This window comes from Eptesicus fuscus, chromosome 2 (genome assembly GCF_027574615.1).
Source record: "Eptesicus fuscus isolate TK198812 chromosome 2, DD_ASM_mEF_20220401, whole genome shotgun sequence".
NCBI classification, from domain to species: Eukaryota; Metazoa; Chordata; class Mammalia; order Chiroptera; family Vespertilionidae; genus Eptesicus; species Eptesicus fuscus.
Window position 1 is genome coordinate 9,133,336 of NC_072474.1, and position 23,533 is coordinate 9,156,868.

General features: G+C 42.1%; 1 protein-coding gene and 1 non-coding gene across 3 annotated transcripts in view; both read right to left on the minus strand.

Moving 5' to 3' along the window:
• Positions 1–23,533, minus strand: part of TOGARAM1 (TOG array regulator of axonemal microtubules 1) — a 148,548-nt gene that overhangs the window by 44,050 nt on the left and 80,965 nt on the right. For both annotated transcript variants that reach the window (XM_054725477.1, XM_054725471.1), the window contains 5 exons: positions 20,952–21,050; positions 15,841–16,016; positions 15,188–15,341; positions 14,853–14,987; positions 6,058–6,211 (listed from right to left, as the gene is read on the minus strand). In XM_054725477.1, the coding sequence (XP_054581452.1) occupies positions 6,058–6,211; positions 14,853–14,987; positions 15,188–15,341; positions 15,841–16,016; positions 20,952–21,050 (718 nt within the window). The remainder of the gene's footprint in view (positions 1–6,057; positions 6,212–14,852; positions 14,988–15,187; positions 15,342–15,840; positions 16,017–20,951; positions 21,051–23,533) is intronic.
• On the minus strand, positions 9,769–9,875 carry LOC129147336 (U6 spliceosomal RNA). The gene has a single exon (XR_008554706.1). It is a non-coding gene; the product is annotated as a U6 spliceosomal RNA (small nuclear RNA).

The following is a 23,533-nucleotide window of genomic DNA, read 5'->3' on the forward strand; positions in this document are numbered from 1 at the left end:
GGCTCCGGCATCCCACTGTACTAGCAACTGGTCCTCACAGCCAACTTACCTGGAGGTCAGTTCCTCCCAGTGACACCAAAATCAATCAAGGCTCAACTACAACAAGACTGCCCACACAGCCCTCACAGGGGTGGACCTAGCAAGCTCAGAAAGCTCAGGTGACTGGGGAGGCTGAGCCAATGGGCTCTACAGGACACCTATTACACAAGGCCACTCTACCAACTCCAGGAGACATAGCAGCTCTACCTAATACATAGAAACACAGGGAAGCAGCTATAAAGCAGAGACAAAGAAACATGTCACAAATGAAAGAAATGGAAGCAGGCAAGCTACTGGATGCAGAATTCAAAACAATGGTTCTAAGGTTACTACTCAAGGATCTTAATGAGAACTTGCTTCAAGGGATTTAGTAAGACTTTCAAGGATCTTAGTGAGAATTTCAAAGACATAAAAAAGGACAAGTCATAAATTATGCATACACTAACTGAAATAAAAAATAATTTATAGGAATTCAACAGTAGAGGATTCTGAGAGTAAAATCAACAATTTGGAATATGAAGAAGCAAAAAACACCCATCCAGAAGAGCAAAAAGGAAAAAGAATCTAAAAATATGAAGAGAGTGTAAGGAGCCTCTAGGACAACTTTAAGCTTACCAACATTCACATTGGGGGTGGGGGAGTGGGGGAAGGGGAGGATGCCAGAAGGAGAAGAGAAAGAGCAAAATATTGAAACGTATTTGAATAAATAATGACAGAAAACTTCCCCTACCTGGTGAAAGAAATAAACTTACAAGTCCAGGAAGCACAGAGAGTCCCAAACAAGAGGAAGCCCAAGAGGCCCACACCAAGACACATCATAATTAAAATGCCAAGGGTTAAAGACAAAATATTAAGAGCAGCAAGAGAAAAGCAGTTACTTACCTACAAGAGAGCACCCATATAACTGTCAGAAACAGTTTCTCAACAGAAACTTGGCAGGCCAGAAGGGAGTGGCAAGAAATATTCAAAGTGATGAATAGCAAGGACCTACAACCAAGATTACTCTACCCAGCAAAGCTATCATTCAGAATTGAAGGTCAGATAAAGAGCTTCACAGATAAGAAAAAGCTAAGAGTTCATCACCACCAAACCAGTATTATATGAAACTAGTGGCCCAGTGCATGAAATTCATGCACATTAAAAGGGAATTAATTAGAGGAAATATTTTAATATTGCTATTTGCCCTTTCTCTATAATAGAAATGTCAGAGATGAAAGAAAATTAGTAAAATGTATATGAAAATCTCCCTCCTGTCAAGTCCCTGCCCATCACCTACATGAGCTTCAAAAATGCAGGAGACCCAGACCCGGCCGGTCCCACCCCATCAAGCCCCTCCGGGCAGGGGGCGCAGCCTCAGGTTCCCAGCCCAGCACTGGGTGGTGGGCAGAGCCTCAGGTCCCCCAGCCCGGCGCTAAGTGGGGGGCGCAGCCTCAGGTCCCCTGGCCTGGCACTGGGGCGGGAGGGGGGGGGCGGGCACGGCCTGAGGTCCCCCATCAAGCCCTGCAGGGTGGGGGGCGTGGCCTGAGGTCCCTTGCCCCCGCCAGGCGCCATGCAGCCTCAGGTCCCTGCTGTTCAGTCGTGATGTTGTGGCGTCCTGGCTAATTTGCATATTCCTCTATTATATAGATAGAAGATAGATGTTGAAGGGTATTCTTTTTTTTTTTTTAAATATATTTTTTATTGATTTTTTGCAGAGAGGAAGAGAGAGGGATAGAGAGTTAGAAACATCGATGAGAGAGAAACATCGATCAGCTGCCTCTTGCACACCACCTACTGGGGATGTGCCCGCAACCAATGTACATGCCCTTGACCGGAATCGAACCTGGGACCCTTGAGTCCGCAGGCCGACGCTCTATCCACTGAGCCAAACCGGTTTTGGCGAAGGGTATTCTTTAAGAAGAGTAAGAGGAAGAAGAAAAATATGAACAATAAAATGGCAATAAATACATGTGTATCAACAATTGAATCTAAAAATAAAAATAAGTGAACAAGAAATCTAATGAACAAAATAAACTGATGAATAAAATAGAACCAGAGGCATGGAAACATGGGACAGACTGACAAATTTAAGAGGAAAGGGGGGTAGGAGCGGTGCGAAGAGATTAACTAAAGATCTTATATGCATACATGCATTACCTATGGACACAGACAATAGGGTGGTTAAGGTCTGGAGTGTGGCAGAAACCAGGTGAAGGGGGGCATTGGGGAAAAAAAGGGGGACATCTGTAACGCTCTCAACAATAAAGTTTACCAAAAAAAAAAAAAGAGTCGAGGTTCAGATAATGAAGGACCCTGAAAGTTATAGTAAGCAGTTAAAGGACCCTGTAAACCAGTGATGGCGAACCTATGACACGCGTGTCAGCACTGACACACGTAGCCATTTCTGATGACACGCGGCCGCTGAGGCGTCTGCATGCTGAGGATGAAACATTTGCTGCTCCTGAGGATGAAACATTTGCGAAATAATGTTTTTTCCTCAAAGTGACACACTACCCGAGTTATGCTCAGTTTTTTGGTGAAGTCTGACACACCAAGCTCAAAAGGTTGCCCATCACTGCTGTAAACTATAGTGAACAGTTAAAAAATTTTTTGTGTGTGTTTTAGAGGGCCACTGGAGGGTTTTTTCATGAGGGAATCTGATTTATGTTTTAAAAGCATCTCTCTGGTTGTTATATGAGGTGGGCAAATAATGGATGCATGGAAACTAGTGATCACACTGCTATAGCCAGGTGAGAGGCAATTGTGGCTTAGATTAGAAGAACAGCAGCAGAGATTGCTGTATGTGAAAATTTACAGTTTTATAAACAGTAAAACTGGTGAAATGGGAAGATACGAGAAAAAGTTAACACTCACTTAGTACGAACAAATAAATGTCCATGGCAGGGGCATTAAGTAAGATGGTAAATACTGGTGGAGAAGCAGATTTGGGACTAGGAGAAGGGGAAAGAAGAAGTTCTGTTTTAAGGATTTGTGCATCTATATTCATGAGATATATTGGGTATAATTCGGTAGTTTTCTCTCTTTTTTTTTTTTTTGTATGGCTTTGATATCAGGGTAATACTGGATTCAAAGAATTAGATGGAGAGTACTCTAACATCTTCAATGTTCTAGAATATTGTGTAGAGTTGATTTCTTCCTTAAATATTTGGGATAATGCACTAATGAAATTATCTGAGCCTGGAGTTTTCTTTGTGGGAAAGTTTTAAACTCAATTTCCTTAACAGATATTGAGTTATACAGATTATCTAATTTCTTTTTTAGTTTTGTTAGTTTGTATATTTCAAGGAATTTGTCCATTTCACTAAATTGTCAAATTTATGGGCATAAAGCTGTTTATTACATTCCTTTTATTATTTGTTTAATAGCTATATGGTCAGTAGTGATGTTCCTTCTTTCATTTCTGATGTGGTAATTTGTTTCTTCTTTTTTTCTTCATGTCTCACTCGAGGTTTATCAATTTTACTGATCTTTCCTAAGAACACACGCTTTCACTGATTTGTTAAAAATTTCATTGATTCTGTTTTGCATGTCATTGATGTCAATTCTATATTTATTATTTCCTTTATTTGCTTATTTTGGGCTTCATTTGCTCCTTTGTTTCTAGTTTAAGGTGAAAGCTGAGGTCACTGATATAAAGCTTTTTTTCTTTTCTGATATAGGTGCTACAGTACTATAAATTCCCGCTTTACTTAGCTGCATCCCACAATTTTTTTTAATGTTTCATTCTTAATTCCTAATTTCTTATTTAATTCCATTGTGATCAAAGAACAAAATTGGTATAATCTGAATCCTTTAATAAAATTTGTTTTGTTCTACAATACGCTCTTTCTTGATAAATGTTCCCTGTGGACTTAAAAATAATATGAATTCTGTTGTTTTAGATGGAGTGTTCTATAAATCTCAATTAGTTTTATAGTGTTCAAGTTTAATATATAATCACTGATTTCCTTTCTACTAGTTCTGTCAATTAATGACAGAGGGTTATTAAAGTTCCAACTATAATGTAGATTTGTTTATTTCTCCTTGTAGGTCTACCAGTTTTTGCTTAATGTATTTTGAAGCTCTGTTATATGGTAAATAAAAGTTTAGGATTACTATGAACTCTTGATGAATAACCCTTTTTCATTATAAAATGACCCTCTTTATTCCTGATGTTATAAGCATAATTTTAAAATGGCACCACATGATTCCTCCCCTGATGTACACATCTGTATAAGACCCTTTCCTTGATGGCAAATATGAGGGGATATCACTTCCCTTAACCATGTTATATTATATGGCTAAAGGAATTTTGCAAGTTTTCCTATAGCTCATTCTTTCTCTGTTCATATCTTTCTTTCAGCTTCTTTAATTTTTAAAAAATTTATTGATGTTAGAGAAAGAGAGGAAGGGAGGGAAAGAGAGAGAAAGAAACATCAATTTGTTGTTCCACTTATTTATGCATTCATTGGTTGCTTCCTGTATGTTCCCTGATTGGAGATCAAACCTGCAACCTCGGCATATGGGGACACTTTAAGTGATTGCGCTATCTGGCCAGGGCTTCTTCTAGTTTCTTTAACACATGGATTAGAACTATAACTATTGTTATAATGTCCTTGTCTATGACTTTTTCCATCTGTATCCTTTTGGCATTAGTTTCAATTGTTTAATTTTTTTCTTCTCATTATAGGTCGTATTTTCCTACTTCTTTGCATGCCTGGCAATTTTTGTTGATCCTGACTGGAGGATATTATTTTTCCTCATTGATTTTTAGAGAGAATGTAAAAAAAGGGGGGAGAGAGGGAGAGGGAGAGGGAGAGAGAGAGAGAGAGAGAGAGAGAGAGAGAGAGAGAGAGAGAGAAACATTGATGTGAGAGAGAGACATCAATCAGCTGTCTCCTGCATGAGTCCCAACCAGAGTGGGGTGTCATGCCTGCAACCAAGGTATGTGCCCTTGGCGGGAATCGAACCCGAGACTCTTCAGTCCACGGGCCGACATTCCAACCACTGAGCCAAGCCAGCCAGGGATGCCTGGTAATTTTAAAAAATATATATTTTATTGATTTTTACAGAGAGGAAGAGAGAGGGACAGAGAGTCAGAAACATCGATGAGAGAGAAACATCGATGAGAGAGAAACATCGATCAGCTGCCTCCTGCACACCTCCTACTGGGGATGTGCCTGCAACCAAGGTACATGCCCTTGACCGGAATCGAACCTGGGACCTTTCAGTCCACAGGCCGACACTCTATCCACTGAGCCAAACCAGTTAGGGCCTGTCTGGCAATTTCTTATTGGATGCCAGACATTGTGAATTTTACCTTGGATATTGTATTCCTATAAATATTTTTGAACTTTGTACTGGGATGTAGTTATTTGGAAAATGTGATCATCTCAGGCCTTGCTTTGTTTGGTGGGACCAATCCAGTCTTTACCTTAGAGTTTATTCATTCCATAGATGAAGCAAAATTCTTCTGAATGTTCGATCCAAAGCCTTGTGAATTATGAAGTTTTCCACTCTGCTGGTAGGAACAGGAGGTATTCTTGGTATTGTATATGCTCTAGGGATTATTGCCTATACTTTTTTGAATGGCCCTTGTTCTGGCATCAGGTAATTTACTTACATGCATGCCCTGACCAGTTCTCAGATAAACATTTGAGAAGATTTCTCTGATGGCTTCTGAAGTTCCTTGTGGAGCTCTATTCTCTCTGGCATTCTGCCCTGCAAACTCTAGCTACTATGGACTCCCCAAACTCCCATCTCCATCTCCATCTCTGCTGATATCGAGATGGTGTCTCCCTCCTTGAGCTGTGACCTGCAGATTGCGGTTCAATTCCTGGTTAGGGCACATGCCTGGGTTGCAGGCTAGATCCCTGGTTGGGGGTGCGCAGGAGGAAGCAGAGAGATGTTCCATTCTCACAGTGATGTTTCTCTCTCCCTCTCCTTCTCCCAGTCCCTTCCTCTCTTTCTAAAAATCAATTAAAAATCTTAAAAAAAAAAACACAAAACTTGTTAAAAAGAAAAGAATGGTGAACTTACCAATCCTCATCAGCTAAAAGCTTCAGGGCTTCTATCAGAGCTATATCTGGTTTAGAAAATGGCCGTAGTTCTGATGAATCCATTATTTCTGGACTATGAGTGACAGAAGACATCCTTTCTCTATACTGTGGAATGGCTCCAGGAGATGCTTCACCTAAAAGAAAAAACATTAAATCAAGAATCAACTGGAAATCGAGGAAGACGGTGGTGTAGGTAAACACATGTACTTGCCGCCTCCCACAACCATATCAAAATTACAACTAAAATAGAACAACCATCATCCAGAACCGCTGGAAAGCTGGCTGCATGGAAGTCCTACAACCTGAGAAGTAAAGAAGAAAACACATTGAGGCTGGTACAAGGTGTGGGACAGGCTGGTCTGACACCCATGGGCTTTTGCACCATGTGTGCTGCATTTTTAATTGGGAGGGAGATCTTCACTGTAGAGGCTACCAGTAAGAAGCAAGGGGTTCCAGCCCTATACCAGACCCCCAGCCCAGGGGTCCCAAGGCTGGAAAAAGAAGTTCCTATGGGCATTAAGAACTATGGGCTATAAAAACCAGTGTGAATTGGGGCTCAGTAACACAGAGGCTGCTGGAGACACAGCTGTTCCTCTTAAAAGGCCGGCACCAGGAACTGAACTTATAAGATCCCACTTTCTCTGAGCTCCCACATCATAGACACATACAAGGAACTGGATTGTCTGGCATCAGGGCAGGAACTCTGGGACGGCTTTCTCCCAGATGGAGGTACTCAAAGGGATCATTGTTCCTATGCTGGGCTGACTGGCAGCCATTCCTGTTTCCTCCACTCTAGTGATTCCTTAAGACCTTGCCTCATCCAACTTATAACCCAACCCAAGCTGTGTGCAGCAGCTTTTGCATATGAATGGCCTGTCCTTGCTCAGGCTAAAATCTGTCAAACAAGCTGCAGTTGGGTCAGGGAGCCCCAAACCTATCAATAAAAGGCCTAAGACCTGGAACCAGCACCTGCCTGCCTTTCTTCATAGCTGGGCCTCATCTTGGCATTTCCAAACCTGATACAAAGAGGAGGAATCTGCAGATCTCTCTGTAGTTCCTGCTGGGTGGCCCCAGGCAGTGGCTGACTTTGCACCTCCCTGAAGACCTAAGAGCCTTGTACCCAGAGGTGTCAGACCATACCAGATTACACCTCTACACATCCATAAGTGACACACTCAAGGGGCAGACTCAGTGAGCAGGAAAGCACAGTCTTGTGCACTGGGGGTGTGTGTCCCTCAGCACAGCCTGCACCCTCTCCAATCTGGGACCCATTGGGGGATTTCCAACTGCTGGTTTAGGCCTGATTGCTGTGGGATCGGGCTGAAACCGGCAGTCGGACATCCCTCTCACAATCCGGGACTGCTGGCTCCCAACCTCTCACCTGCCTGCATGCCTGATTGCCCCTAACTGCTTCTGCCTGCCAGCCTGATCACCCCCTAACTGTCCTCCCCTGCCGGCCTGGTCACTCTCAACTGCCCTCCCCTGCTGGCCTGATCGCAAACAACTGCCCTCTCCTGCTGGCCATCTTGTGGCGGCCATCTTGTGACCACATGGGGGCAGCCATCTTGTGCAAGGGCGTGACATTCAATTTGCATATTACCTATTTATTATATAGGATTTTGTAAAAATGTGTGAGTATATACCTGTTTTACAAATGATAACTAAAAATTAAGCTTCAAGGCATCTGCATTTAGAATTCTAGTTGAATTATAAAAATATCAATTTTTGCTATTGGCATAGAATCAGTAGTATATCATAAATCTTAAGCCTATGTGTAGTATTAAAGCAATGTTTTTTCATAATCAATGACTTCCAGATATAAGGTATTTCCTTACATCACCCCTGAGTGCTCAGGAAAATGTCCTGAGTGTATTGCACAATGTAAATTTTGCAGGGAGGTGTTAGAAATGTGTAATGGCTTTTATAAATGGATAAAGATTTATTAGCTATTTTTCATGTTAATATTACTCTTAAAATAATATTAGGTACTAGAAAATGACTAGCATAAAAGTATTTATCGATCATGCTATTTGTAAGAAAATGTTACATAAAATATATGAAATACACAAATATAAGAAATTTCACTTGATGCTACCCCCTAATTATGCATTCAGATGCATTTAAAATTCAAAGGAAACAAGGTATTAACAATATTAGTTAACTTTTAAAAAATATTTTGTGCTACAACTTATGATATCTGCTTTTACAATATTTACTACATTTAATTTTCTCAAAAAGCTGAGATAGATACTATCATCTCTATTTTGTGACTGAGAAGATAATTGAGTTTTACAGAGGCTAAAAAACTTATTCAAGGTCTCAATGATAATGAGTGGCAAAGGCAGGATTTAGATCTAAGTCCACTATTACCTTTGATTTTATATAAAGAGGTCTAAGACAAAATTCCTGTTTTCAAGAAATTTACCACATACCTGACAAGAGATATTCAAATAGATAAATATGATATTTTGGATTACTGCAGTAATAAATTAGTAACAGTTTTTATCAGAGTAAATCATACATGAGAAAGATGATGTAGCAATTAAAGAATATAATAAGTAACCCTGGCCAGTGTGGCTCAGGCTGGGCTTTGTCCATGCATCAAAAGGCTGCCGGTTTGATTCGTGGTCAAGGCACTGGGATTGTGGATCCACTCCCAGTAGGGGGTGTGCAGGAGGCAGCCAATTGATGTGCGTTCTCACATTAATGTTTCTCTCTCTGTCTTTCCCTCTCCCTTTAAAAAAACAAAATTAAAAAAAAAATTGCCAAGGATACCAACGATCTACATGTTGCCAAATCCAATAAACACTTCTCTATATTAATTGCTTTTTCATATATATGTGTGTGTATATATATATATATATATATATATATATATATATATATATATATATATATATATTGATTTCAGAGTGGGAGGGAGAGGGAGAGAGAGAGAGAAACATTAATGATGAGGGAGAATCATTGATCGGCTGCCTCCCACACGTCCCCCTGTTGGGGATCAAGCCCGCAACCTGGGCATGTGCCCTTGACTGGAATTGAACCTAAGACACTTCAGTCCGAAGGCCAATGCTCTATTTCCTGAGCCAAACCAGCTAGGGCTATACTAATTTCTTTAAAATAAAAAAAAAAAAGAAGAAGATTATAATTAAGTAACTCTGGTCCAGTAGCTCAGTTGGTTAGAGTGTCCTCCTGATAAACCAAGGTTGTATGTTTGATCTCCAGTCAGGGCACATACAAGAAGCAACCAATGAATGCATAAATAAGTGGAACAACGAATCGCTGGATGGGGCCTGACGGCCAACCCCTTGGTCCCTTCCCCCAGGGGCAGGCTCCAATCTCTCCATTTCTCTCTCTCTCTCAACAATAAATTTTAGCCTAGCCAGTGTGGCTCAGTGGCTGAATGTTGATCCATGAGCCAAGAGGTCATTGGTTCCATTCCGATCAGGGCACATGCCTGTGTTGTGGGCTCAATCCCCAGTGGCGGGGGAGAGGACGTGCAGTAGGTGGCCAATCAATGATGCTTCTCTGTCATTTACCAATGTTTCTATCTTTCTCTCTCCCTTCCTCTCTCTCTAAAATAAAAACATATTTAAAACAAACAAAATTTTTCAAAAGGATGTAATAAATAGACCTCATTTTATTTAAAAAAAATTTTCAATTACAGTTTATAGTCAATATTATTTTGTATAAAAATATAGAATGCTTCATGAGTTTGTGTGTCATACATGCACAGGGGCAAGGCTAATCTCCTCTGTATTATTCCAATTTTAGTACAAGTGCTGCCAAAGCAAGCACCCTCATTTAAAAAAATTTTTTTTGGGTATGATTCAGATTATACCCTTATTAGGTTTCATATCTAAGTCTGATATCCTATATAATAAAGAGGTAATATGCAAATTGACCATCACTCCAATGCACAAGATGGTCGCCCCCATGTGGTCAAAGATGGCCGCCCCCATGTGGACATAAGATGTCCACCACAAGATGGCTGGCAGGGGAGGGCAGTTGTGGGCAATCAGGCCAGCAGGGGAGGGGAGTAGAGAGGGACCATGCCTGCAAGGGAGGGCAGTTGGGGGCGACCAGGCCTGCAGGGGAGGGCAGTTACGGGTGACCAGGCTGGCAGGAAAGGGCAGTTAGGGGTGACCAGGCCAGTAGGGAAGGGCAGTTGGGGGCGATCGGGCTGACAGGGGAGCAGTTAGGCGTTGATTGGGCTGGCAGGGGAGTGGTTAGGGAGTGATCAGGCTGGCAGGCAGAAGTGGTTAGGGGCAACCAGGCAGGCAGGCAGGCAGGCAGGCAGGCAAACGGTTGGGAGCCAGCAGTCCTGGATAGTGAAAGGGATGTCCGACTGCCGGTTTAGGCCCGATCCCAGGTTTAGGCCTGAAACCGGCAGTCAGACATCCCTTGAGAGGTCCCAGATTGGAGAGGGTGCAGGCTGGGCTGAGGGACACCCCCCCCCACCCCGTGCACAAATTTTGTGCACCGGGCCTCTAATATATAAACAAAAACTTCCAACTTTGGAATTTCACAACCCCCCCAAAATTACAAATACAAAATACTAGCCATTACCGTATTTTCCGGCATATAAGACAACTGGGCGTATAGAAGATTTTCCTGCGTTAAAAAGTCGTCTTATATGCCGGAAAATACGGTATTTATTGAGAATTTGCCTGGTATTTTGCTAAGTGCTTCATTTACATTATCTAATTTCATTCATTCAGGAACCCTATCTGATAGTTATATTATTCCTATATTAGAGGCCCAGCGCACGAAATTTGTGCTGGCCCTGCCCCCCCGCTACCACCCACCCCTGGTTCCCCATTCACCATTGGGTGATCGGAGCCTGCTGCCTGGGGGTGAGGGACCCGGAGGAGATGTTGGCTGCTCCTGCCCGCTGGCCGTCCCCGTCCCCTGCTGCGGGTCACCCTCTGTTTGTGGGGCGGGGGCCTTGGCCTGGCGCCGCCCATGTCTGCCACCACCCACCCCGGTTCCGTTTGCCATCGGGCGATTGGAGTCTGCCCCCGGGGGAAGGGACCGAGAGGTTGGTCAGCAGGCCCCATCCAGCGATAGGGGCCTGTGTGCTGAGGGCAGCTCCTGCGTTGAGCGTCTACCCCCTGATGGTCATTGTGCATCACAGCAACTGATTGTTCTGCCATTTGGTTGATTTGCATATTACCCTTTTATTATATAGGACTAGAGGCCCGGTGCATGAAATTTGTGCATGGGAGGGGGGTTCCTCAGCTCGGCCTACACCCTATCTAATCAGGGACCCCTCGGGGGATGTCTGACTGCTGTTTAGGCCTGATCCCGCGGCAGTTGGACATCCGTGTCGCAATCCGGGACTGCTGGCTCCTTACCACTCACCTGCCTTCCTGCCTGATCGCCCCCTAACTACCCCCCTGCCAGCCTGGTTGCCCCCCAACTGTCCCCCTGCTGGCCTGGTCGCCCCCTAATTGTCCGGAAGGAAGTCAGACGTCTGGAAGATGTCTGGTCACCCAACCTAATTAGCATATTACCCTTTTATTAGTATAGATTATGAAGAAACTGAAGCTGAAGTTTTAAGGATTCCCTTTTTAAAAAAATATATATTTTTATTGATTTCAGAGAGGAAGGAAGAGGGAAAGACAGGTAGAAACATCAATGATGAGAGAGAATCATTGATTGGCTGCCTCCTGCATGCCCCCCACTGGGGATCGGGCCTGCAACCCGGGCATATGCCCTTGACTGGAATTGAACCTGGGACCCTTCAGTCTGCAGGCAGACGCTCTATTCACTGAGCCAAATCGGCTAGGGCAGGATTCCCTTTCTATACTACACCTAAGTTATAGAGAGAATAACTCATTATGAAAGAGATGTAGATGAATATCAAATTTTCAACCTTGCAGTTATATCAGTATCTTTAGCATTTTTATGTGGGGAAAAAAAAAGAAACAAAACTAAACAAAATTTTAGTCTGGAATAGGAGTTGTATAGAATATAAATCTAAAGCAGTAATGCACAAACTAAATTGTATTGTTTTTTAAACTTCCACTATATTGTACACTGATACTCTTTATAAACTACAATAAAAGTGTCATGGCAACGTCAAATTGTTAAAATCGTTCCTAAAAGTTTGCTTTCAGCCCTGGCTAGTGTGTTAAGTGGTTAGACACGGTTTCCTGGGTTGCAGATTAAATACCTGACCCTGGTTAGGGCCCCTGCAGGTAGCTACCAATCCATGTGTCTCTCTCACTTCTCCTCTCCTATTCTCTCTCTCTCTCTCTCTCTCTCTCTCTCTCTCTCTCTCTCTCCCTCTCTCTCTCTCTTTCTCTCTCTCTCTCACTCTCTCTCCTCCTCCTCCTCCTCCTCTCCCTCCCTGCCTTCCACTCTCCTAAAAATAAATGGAAAAAATATCCTCAGATGAGGATTAACAAAAAATAAATAAATAAAAGTTTACTTTCACTTTTTGTATTTATCCTGTAAGCATATTCTTCTGCTCAAATAATACCAGGGTGACTTCAAGGATGCACTCTCCTTATACTTCCTAGAAACACAATCTGTGAAGCCTCCATTATCGGCAAAAATAACAAAATTAGGTGATGTCTCTAACAAGAACGAATACTTAAAAATTTATAATTTGGGTTGAGTGTCAACCCATGAACCAAGAGGTCACCGATTTGATTCCTAGTCAGGGCACATGCCTGAGTTGTGGGCTCAATCCCAGTAGGGGGCATGCAGGAGGCAGCTAATCGATGTTTCTCTCTATAGATGTTTCTATCTCTCTACCCCTCTCTCTTTCTCTCTCTAAAATCAATAAAGACATATTAAAAAAACATAATTATGATTTATTGCTATTTCGTACTAATTGGTTCTGTTAATTACTAGCGTAGGTAAGACGTTTTGTGGGTTTTTCTCCCAATAGCTTGTCTACACTTAACCAGTTCTTAGGGCCATGTTTCCCTAGTAATTCTATAGACCAACATCTCTCATCAGTAATACTTTCAACAATTATTAGTTTTGAGGATACAGGCAGTCCTCGGGTTACGTCAGACTTGACGTTTATCGTTTCGTGGTTATGTCACCATCTCCCATTTATTTATATAAAAAAAGTTCTGTCATTTTGACGTATGTACATATGTGCTTTATGTTTATTATTTATTTACCACAAGTAAAGGTCAGGAATTGTTATCTTTCTTTTAATTTGTTTTTACTGTTTCACTTCATTACTGCTGTGTATGTGCTCCATGTGAGTGACATAGGTGCTTATGTAGGTGGGTTCCGACTAACGGCGAAAACCGCGTTACATCGTGCTGTAGGAATGGATTTCTGACGTAACCTGAGGACCTACTGTACATAATTTTTTCTTAAAAAAAAAACAAAACACAAAGTTTATCTTATTTTTTAATTTGGGTATAATTGACATGTAACATTATATTAGTTTCATGAGTATAATATAATGATTCAATATTTGTAGAGACTGCAAAATAATCACCACAGTAAGTCTAGTGACCATTGTCGCCATACATAGTTATAAAAATATTTTTGTTGTAATGAGAACTTTTAAGATTTACTCTTCTAAAACTTTCAAATATACAATACAGTATTATTAACTATAGTCACTACACTGTACATTACATCCCCATTACTTATTTATTTTATAACTGGAAGTTTGTATCTTTTGACTCCTTCACCCATTTCACCCTCTTCTCCTCTTTTGGTAATCATCATTCTGTATTTGAGGATACAGAATTTTAAAAAGTTTTCACAACTTCTTGCATTATAAAAGAATTACAAGCTAGAAAAAAACCTCAGACATTCATTTAGCTCAAATATGTTTTATATTTATCTTTGAGAAGGTTAAGTATGTTGTCCTAAATCATATTTATATATTTATTTTTTCATACTTCTTGGTTTTTTTTTGATACCTTGACTTTAGACCCAACATAAATTAAAGAATGTTTATTATAGTTCACAAAGTCTATTCCTTAGAATTAATAATAAACCTAGCTAATAAGCAATAATCCTTAATGTTTGTTATATTTCTCACAATATTTCAGTTCAACCTCTGATTTTACTTAGTTGCTACTATACCTAAGACCTTTTCAATATTTTTAAAAACAATATAGGAGCCCAGCATGTACAGCTCAGTGGTTGAGTGTGGATCCATGAACTAGGAGGTCATGGTTTTGGTTTCTGGTCAGGGCACATGCCGGGTTGCAGGCTCAATCCCCAGTAGTGGGCATACAGGGGGCAGCCGATCGGTTAATCTCTCTCATCATTGATGTTTCTATCCCTCTTTCCCTCTCCCTTCCTTTCTCTGAAATCAATAAAATAAAATAAAAACAAAAACAAAACAATACAGGAAACATGGAGCCTACGCTTGGCCAGGTATGGAACCTTGTAAGTACTCAATGAGAGGACTGAGTAAATGATAAATATAATTTTTTAAAAATCATGACCTAATATAAACCAGCTTCACAATCTCCGTTACCTTACCTATAAAATGGAAAAACTCTATTCAATGAAACAGGAATTTTTGCAGGGAGCATGGAAGAAATCTTTGATATAATCTGGTTCTTTGAGATAATGTAGATATGTATAAAGATAGAAAATGAGGCCTGTTTCCAGGTCATAAAGCTAATTAAAAGGCAGAACTAATACTTAAAAAGCCAAGTCTGTCTAATGACTCCTACTAGTTTAGTGTTCTCTCCATCAATAATGAGCTGAACCAGATGTGGTCTCTTAAGCTTAACAAGCATTGTGGCATTACTCCTTACATTTAAACAAGTGACTTACCTGAATCTGAAAACACTAGAGATGGTGACCTTTTTAAACTGGCCCCTCCTTTCAATGGAGGGTTAAAGGTAATGTTTTCTAAAGAGGAACTCTCATTTTTTGATATCACCACCTCATCTCCAAAAATATTTAAGTCTAGAAAAAGAAAAACAATCAGTCACCCCGTTTATGAGTAATAATTACTTATTATAATAAGCTACTGGGTTTTATAAATTTCAGCATTATAGTTCAACATATTCCACTATTAGCCATATATAACCCTAACTTAAAACTAATTACACTAGCTCTAGAATATTATTGTTAAAAAAACACACCAAAAGCTAAATTCCACTTACTTTCTGATGTCATTTTTTCAGTTTCTGTATGTTTCATTTCCTCCCAGGAATTATGTTCCTTCTTTCCACAATCTTTAATGTCAAAAAGTTCCTTTTCCTCTTTCCTCTTTTGTTTCATCTTGCCAAAAGTAGATTTTGAAACAGAAAGTTTGATCTGCATTAAAAAGTTGAAATATCTGAAAGTATTCAGGGATTGTGACATTTAAAATAACTATCTTAATCTCAGACATCTGTATATAGGCATTAAATGTCTATATACAATATAAACCATACATTTCTTAGTTCTTACTTCAGGAATTATAAAGTAGAATAGAATTACATAGAGCTAATATCCAACTAAATTTTTGCCTGAGGATATTAGTCTGTTATTCATTGAGTATATCCTAGAAAACTGTTATATATATACATACACATGTACATACATAAAGTAACATACAGGATAAAATACACCAGATGCTATATACCAGAACATGAACATATTTGGTGGGAAAAAAATAATTTATTATTTAAAAAATTAGCATCAGAATTTTCAATTACATTGCAATTAGAAAATTTTTAACTGGAACACTTTCATCAACCCAAATCAGACATATACAAAACAATAATGTATGATAGGCTTAAAGTTACTCTAATAATTAAGCAAATAACCTTACATCTTTTTCATTCTCAACATCAAGATATGATGGAATACTTTGTTGGACTGATCTTCCATAAATCCCTGATGGTGGTTCAAAGCTTTGTTTAACTGAAAATTTATACCCATTTTCCACAGAAGATATCACTGACTGGCTGCAGGTTGCTGGTACTGAATTTGGACTTCCAAATACACCTGAAATTAACCAACAATAGACTGCCATTAAGTATCTATGTGTCCCTCTGAATAACAAAGTTTAAGACAAGGATTTAGCCTTCAAGAAATAATATAGTTAATAAGAGAAACATCTTATCTAATAAAAGAGTAATATGCAAATTAACCATCACTCCACTACATCAACAAGCCACGCCCACCAGCCAATCAGGAACGAGTATGCAAATTAACCCAACAAAGATGGCTGCAGCCATGGAGCAAGCAGGAGGCTTGGGTTTCCCTGGCAATGGAGGAAGTCAAGCTTTCCGCACACCCTGGTTGGCCTAGGCCTCTACTCAAGGCTACAACGTTTCAATTATAGAAGATAAATAAATCCCAACAAAAATGGCGGCAGCCATGGAGCTGGAGAGAGCAGGAGGCTTGAGTTGCCCCCGGCGATGGAGGAAGCCAAGCTTTCCGCATACCCTGGCCAGCCTATGCCTCCACTCAAGGCTACAAAGTTTCAATTATAGAAGATAAAGAAATCCGAACAAAAATGGCTGTGGCCACAGAGCAAGCAGAAGGCTTGGCTCCGCTCAAGGCTACAAAGTTTCAATTATAGAAGATAAATGAATCCCAGATACCAGGGCTTCCTCTTGGGTCACTGGGGGGCGTGGTTGGCCTGCAAACCACCAGAGGCCCCTTGCCCAGGCCAACCCACGCCCCAAGAGAACCCCCACCCTGATCTGGGACAATCTTCAGGGCAAACCAGTTGGCCCCCACCCATACACCAGGCCTCTATCCTCCAATCTAATAAAAGAGTAATATGCAAATTGACCATCACTCCAACACACAAGATGGCTGCCCGCCCCCATGTGGTCAAAGATGGCTGCCCCCATGTGGACACAAGATGGCCGCCACAAGATGGCCAGCAGGGGAAGTCAGTTGGGAGGGACCAGGCCTGCAAGGGAGGGCAGTTGTGGGCAATCAGGTCAGCAGGGGAGGGCAGTTGTGGGCGAACAAGCCTGCAGGGGAGGGCAGTTAGGGGTGACCAGGCCTGCAGGGGAGGGCAGTTAGGGGCAAACAGGCTGACAGGGGAGCAGTTAGGCATCAATCAGGCTGGCAGGGGAGTGGTGATCAGGCTGGCAGGCAGAAGTGGTTAGGGGCAATCAGAAAGGAAGGCAGGCGAGCAGTTGGGAGCCAACAGTCCTGGATTGTGAGAGGGATCCCAGATTGGAGAGGGTGCAGGCTGGGCTGAGGGACAGCCCCCCCCCCTGTGCATGAATTTCATGTACCAGGCCTCTAGTGTTAAATAATCATCTCTCTATATAAAAGCCTAAGTGACCATCCAACTGGTAGCTATAATACGCACTGACCACCCGGGGCAGATGCTCAACGTACAGGCATGGAAACCTGGAACAGGTTGACTAATCTCAGAGGGAAGAGGGAGGGGAAGGGCAGGAAGAGATTAACCAAAGATCTTATATGCATACTAGAGACCTGGTGCACGGATTCGTGCACATTGAAAGGAAATTAATTTTAGAAGGTAGCTGGTGGGGCAGAACTGGGTGAGACGGGCTGGACACGCCCTGGAGCCAACCTCCTGCAGTCCCTCTCTGGCTGGCCACACTTGGGGTGGCGCCATGGCTCGAAAGGTGTCTGCAGTGTAAGTGGGGTCCCTCTGGCAGGTGGGGACCCTCAGCCTGGCCTGTGGGGTTCATGCCAAAACCAGCTCTCTGACATCCTGAGGTCCCGGAATGCGAGAGGGTACTCTACAAAGTTGCTGTTGTACAGGGTGTGGAACGCAAACTCAAGTGTGCAGTAAATCAGGTTTGGGGCTGACAGTACCCCAGCAACAACATAACGCAGGGCTGAAGGTGGAATTGCGTGGTCCCACGAGGAATCAGGCTCCCTCCTCTCTGGTTTCGGGGTGCGTCACCTGAGAATCACTGCTGCCAAGTCACTGCAGCTCAGCAGCTCCTGCGTTGAGCATCTGTCCCCAGGTAGTCAGTGCACATCATAGCGACTGGTCAGATGGTCAGACACTTAGCATATTAGCCTTTTATTTACACACACACACACACACACACACACACACACACACACACACACACTAGAGGGGGCCGGTGCACGGAATTCATGCATGGGGAGGGGGGTCCCTCAGCCTGGCCTGCACCCTCTCCAATCCCGGAACCCTTGGGGGCTGTCTGACTGCCTCTCACAATCTGGGACTGCTGGCTCCTAACTGCTCGCCTGCCTGCTTGATTACCCCTAACAACCTCTGCCTGCCTGATCGCCCCTAACCACCTCTGCCTTCCTGCTCGATCGCCCCTAACTGCTCCCCTGCTGGCCTGATCGCCCCTAACTGCCTCTGCCTCACTCTGCATCTGGGACCCAGGCTTCCCTCCTCCAGCCAGTCACAGGCACCCAGGACTGGGGCTTCCCTCCCTCTGGCTGGCTGCAGGCACCCAGGACGTTGGCTGGCTTCCCCTGGGCTGGCTGCAGCCATAGGGACCATGGGTGGGTGGCTTCGCCCGGGCCACAGCTGCAGGCACCCAGGACCACAGGACGGGCAGCTTGTCCCTCTCCCGGGCCGCAGCCCCAGCTGCTGGTGCCCAAGACTGCAGGGTGGGCGACTTGTCCCTCTCCCGGACCGTAGCCTGGCTGGTCCCCATTCCTCTCTCTTGAGCTCATTTGTGCTTGGCTGGTCCCCCTTCCTCTCTCCCCAGTTTTGAGTATCTGAGTGGTTATGGCGTGATAACCATTTGCATATTTGCTCTTTATTATATAGGACTAGAGACCCAGCGCACAATTAAATGTGCGTGTGTAGGGTCCCATAGACCTAGCCTGAAATCAGGGCCATGTCCGCTGCCCTGCGATGCCTTGCACGCTCTGCGGACACTGCCAGCGCCCTGCGACACCCCACAACGCTCTGTGGATGCTGCCGGTGCCCCGCGACGCTCTGCCAATGTTGCCAGCGCCCTGGTGGGGGTAAGGTGGGAGGAGGGCCCAAGAGGTGCTCCATGCACCTCCTGGCACCAGTCCTTTGGTCATTTCAGCCACTGGCCTTTTACAATATAGAGGACTGGTGAATGGATTTGTGCACCTGTGGGGTCCCTCAGCCTGGCCTGTGGGGATTGGGCTAAAACTGGCCCAGTGCATGGATTTGTGCACCAGTGGGGTCACTCAGCCTGGCCTGCGCCCTCTTGCAATATGGGACCCCTTAGGGGATGTCGGACTGCCGGTTTCAACCCGATCCCCACAGGCCAGGCTGAGGGACCCCAGGTACACAAATCTGTGCACTGGACCTCTAGTATGCATATAAGATCTTTGGTTAATCTCTTCCCGCCTTCCTCTCTTCCCCCTTCCTTCTGAGATTTATCAGTCTGTTCCATGTTTCCATGCCTGTGCGCTGAGTGTCTTTCCCCTGGTGGTCAGTGCGCATCATAGCTACCGGTCAAATGGTCAGACGGTTGCTTAGGCTTTTATATATATAGAGTAGAGGCCTGGTGCACGCATTCATGCACTGGTGGGTTCCCTCAGCCTGGCCTGTGGGGATTGGGCTGAATCTGTGCACTGGGCCTCTGACATCCCCCGAAGGGTCCCGGATTGTGAGAGGGCACAGGCCATGCTGAGGGACCCCACCAGTGCATGAATCCGTGTACTGGGCTTCTAGTAAAGTATAAAAGCAAATGCCCTAGTAAGAGTATTACAAGACATAATATCAAATAAGTGCTGAGTTCACAGGAAGGAAAGGCTGATGTGAGTTGGGTGTTAAAGATGGTTTCAAGAAGCAAGGATTTGCCTGGCTGGCATGGCTCAGTGATTGATCATCTACCCATGAAACGGGAGGTCATGGTTCGATTCCTAATCAGGGCACATGCCTGGGTTGTGGGCTCAATCCCCAGTAAGGGGCGTGCAGGAGGCAACTGGTCAATGACTCTCTCGTCATTGATGTTTTTCTTTCTCTCTCTTTCCCTCCTTGTTCTCTCTGAAATCAATTAGAAATATTTAAAATAAAAAAATAAAAGAAAATATATATTAAATAAAAAGAAGCAAGGATTTGAGCTGGGGTTGGAAGACACAATGGATTTGGAGACCAGAGGGAGGGAAGGATATCCTATGAAGGTAAGTATGCTTGTAAGCAGAGTTGAACAAGTATAAAGCATGAATGTGGAGTGAATAAATTAGTTTGGTTTGGCACAAGGCAAGTAGAAAACTAACAGAAAATAAAGAGTAGGTTGGAGTCAATCTGAGGCGGGCCTTTATATGATTTAATGAGACTCTATCAGGTAAAGAAGTTAGGGAAGCTTTTCAGACATTTCATCCTTTTTACCAAAAAAAGATGTATATCCTCAATGCCTATCATCACATTCTAGTTTTTCAATCAAAACAGAGTCTAGTTGGGATGTGTTAAGTAACTTGAAAGGGAATCCCTTCTCAATGTGTATGGATGTCAGATCATCATGTTTTACACTTTAAATATCTTATAATTTTATTTGTCAATTAAATATTAATAAAGCTGAAAACACTCCATCTAGTTTTAAAGGATATTTGCAAATATGTATTACAAAGGTTCCCTAATCCCCCTAAAATATAACAGGTGTTAATTCTAATTTGGTTAGATACTATATAAGTGGTAATAAATTTATATTAATTTGTACTGATCACTAAGTTCATAAATAAGGACTACCATTTGAATTTAAACTATGGTAAAATTGTCTTAGCTAAAATTGCCTTAGACATATCCAAACTGAGGTTGTTATGTACATAAAACATCTCTCTGAAAATTACTGACATGAGTTACTGTAGTTTCACTAGAAATGTGAACTATTCACTTCTAATTCTTTCAATTTAATAACTTTTCAAAAAGAAAGTTCTATTCAACACCTGTATCAAACTCTTCTTTATTCAGATACTTTGCTTACGAGTGAAGAACATGAAATACAATTAAAAAGCTAAATAGCTTTGAAATACCTTTTCCAACAACTACTACTGAATCTTCTGATAAGGTATTTGTGGATATGAAGTCAAAACTGGTAATATGTTGTAAATTTGATGATGACCCTGTAAATCCTAAAGAAAAAAACACACACCCACATTAAAAAATACATAGTATTTTGGGATATCATAATATGGTCTTTTAAAACTAAAACTTTATTATATACAAAGAATTTAGAATTTACTTATTCACACATGCTCATTAGTTCAATAAATATTTATAATTTGAATATCTAATATAAACTAGGCACTTGAGAGAAAAGAAACCTTCTTCCCTTAAGAAGTTTATACATGCCAGTGTTAGTGGGAAAGATACACAAGAAAATAATCACATGCCCAGCCAGTGTGGCTCAGTGAAAAGACATATATCCAGATGTTATTTATAACGGCCAAGATATGGAAGCAGCCTAAGTGTTCATCAACAGATGAACGGATAAAGAATAAGTGATATATATATACAAGGGAATGTGACTCAGCCATAAAAAATAATGAAATCTTGCCATCTACAACAACATGGATGAACCTAGAAGGTTTTGTACTGAGTGAAATAAGTCTGACAGAGGAATACAGTGCCATATGATTTCACTTATATGTGGAATCTAAAAAACAAAATAAATGAACAAGCAAAACAGAAAGAGACTCATAGATACCAAGAACATTTTGATAACTGCCAAATCGAAGAGAAGGGGGTTGCAGGGATGGGTGAAAAAGGTGAAGAGGTTATGAAGTCCAAATTGATAGTTACAGAATAGTCATGGGGATGTAAAGAACAGCATAGGGAATATAGTCAATAATATTGTAATAACTATGTATGGAGTCAGATGGATACTAGATTTATCAGGGTGATCATTTTAAGCTATATAATGTCTAATCACTGGGCTGTACACCTGAAACTAATATAATATTGTATGTCAACCATGAGAAGTAAAAAATTATTTAAAGTAAAAAAAGAAGAGAACAGAACACCTTTTCTGACCACTCATTGGCTATAGTATTTTTCTCTTATTGAAGACCTGTTTATGTATACTCATATCTTTGTATGAACATGAAAAAAGGCAGGAAAAAAATAATTATATATAAGTGAAACTGACAAAAATAGTTAATAAAATGTGAGAGGAAAAAATTAAGCAGGTAGATTACTTTGCTAACTTGCTAAAGATGATGACTTGTTTTGCTGTTTTGCTTATGTGCAATTATGACAAAGATTAAAGAAAGAAACCCATGTAGGTTATCATCTATAAATATAAAGAGGTAATATGCAAATTAGGCCAGGACGCCATAACGGGTCACGACCAGCAGGAGGAGGTTGTGTGTGCAGGTGAGGCCCTGAGTGGAGATGGAGACAGAGACAGAGGGACTGAAGCGGATACGGACAGGGACATGGGGGCTGGCCTGAGCCACCGCGCCATGGCTGGGGCAGGCCCGCCGGAGCGGACATGGACAGGGACGGGGGGCCGGCCTGCAGCCTCCGTGGCCGATCGCAGGCCCAGAGTAAAACGTTGACAGCAAGTTCTTTCAGTATAATTGGGGCATTAGAGGCCTACAGAATGATTATTTCCTTTTCTATGAAACACATAACTCTGACACACTATTTACAATTAAATTAGTTCCATATATTTTGACATTTTACAGGCCTGGAAAGTTACATATAATGATCAGCAAAGTGAGACGATGAAAAGAATTTTTAGGCTTTTAAAGATGTAACTAATTTCTGTCTAGAAGACACACCAATTCAAAAAGTGATGGTTTTATTGTCCTATAGGACATTAGCCAGATTGTATCTAATTTAGCAGTTTTACTTTAGGCTTTCATCTTTGGCAATCTTATTTGGACAGCATTATCATCCTGTCAGTACCTTCACTGAGTTAACAGAACTTTTGCATCTGCTATTATGTATTTGAATAAGAATTATGTATTTAACACATGCAAAATTTTGTTTTGACACAATAAAACAAAAGATCATTTGATTCTTCCCTGGAACACAGAAAAGCACAAACTTGAATCATTGCTGTGGCTTAGGCTAATTTTCCAAATATTGTTAATAAAATTCATGTAGGGATCTTCACAGAGCCAATAATTCTCTCTTTCAGGCCTACATATTCAGCATCTCCAAGGAGGAGGCCTGTTATTCTGTGTTTTGTTTTTTAATACTCACTAGAGCAGTGATGGACAACCTTTTGAGCTTGGTGTGTCAAACTTCGCCAAAAAACTGAGCATAACTCGGGTAGTGTGTCACTTTGAGGAAAAAACATTATTTCGCAAATGTTTCATCCTTGGCATGTGGCCGCCTCAGCGGCTGCGTGTCATCAGAAATGGCTACGCGTGTCAGTGCTGACACACATGTCATAGGTTCGCCATCACTGCACTAGAGGATATTTTTTCACTGCTTTTTAGAGAGAGTGGACCAGAGGGAAAGGGAGAGGGAGGGAGAGGGAGAGGGCCTGCCCACGGCTGACGGCAGGCCCTTGCCAGCAGTCCCGCCTCTGCACATGACCTGCAGAGGAAACACCTTTTCTGACCACTCATTGGCTAAGCTCCCCGTATGCTACTTGCAGTGT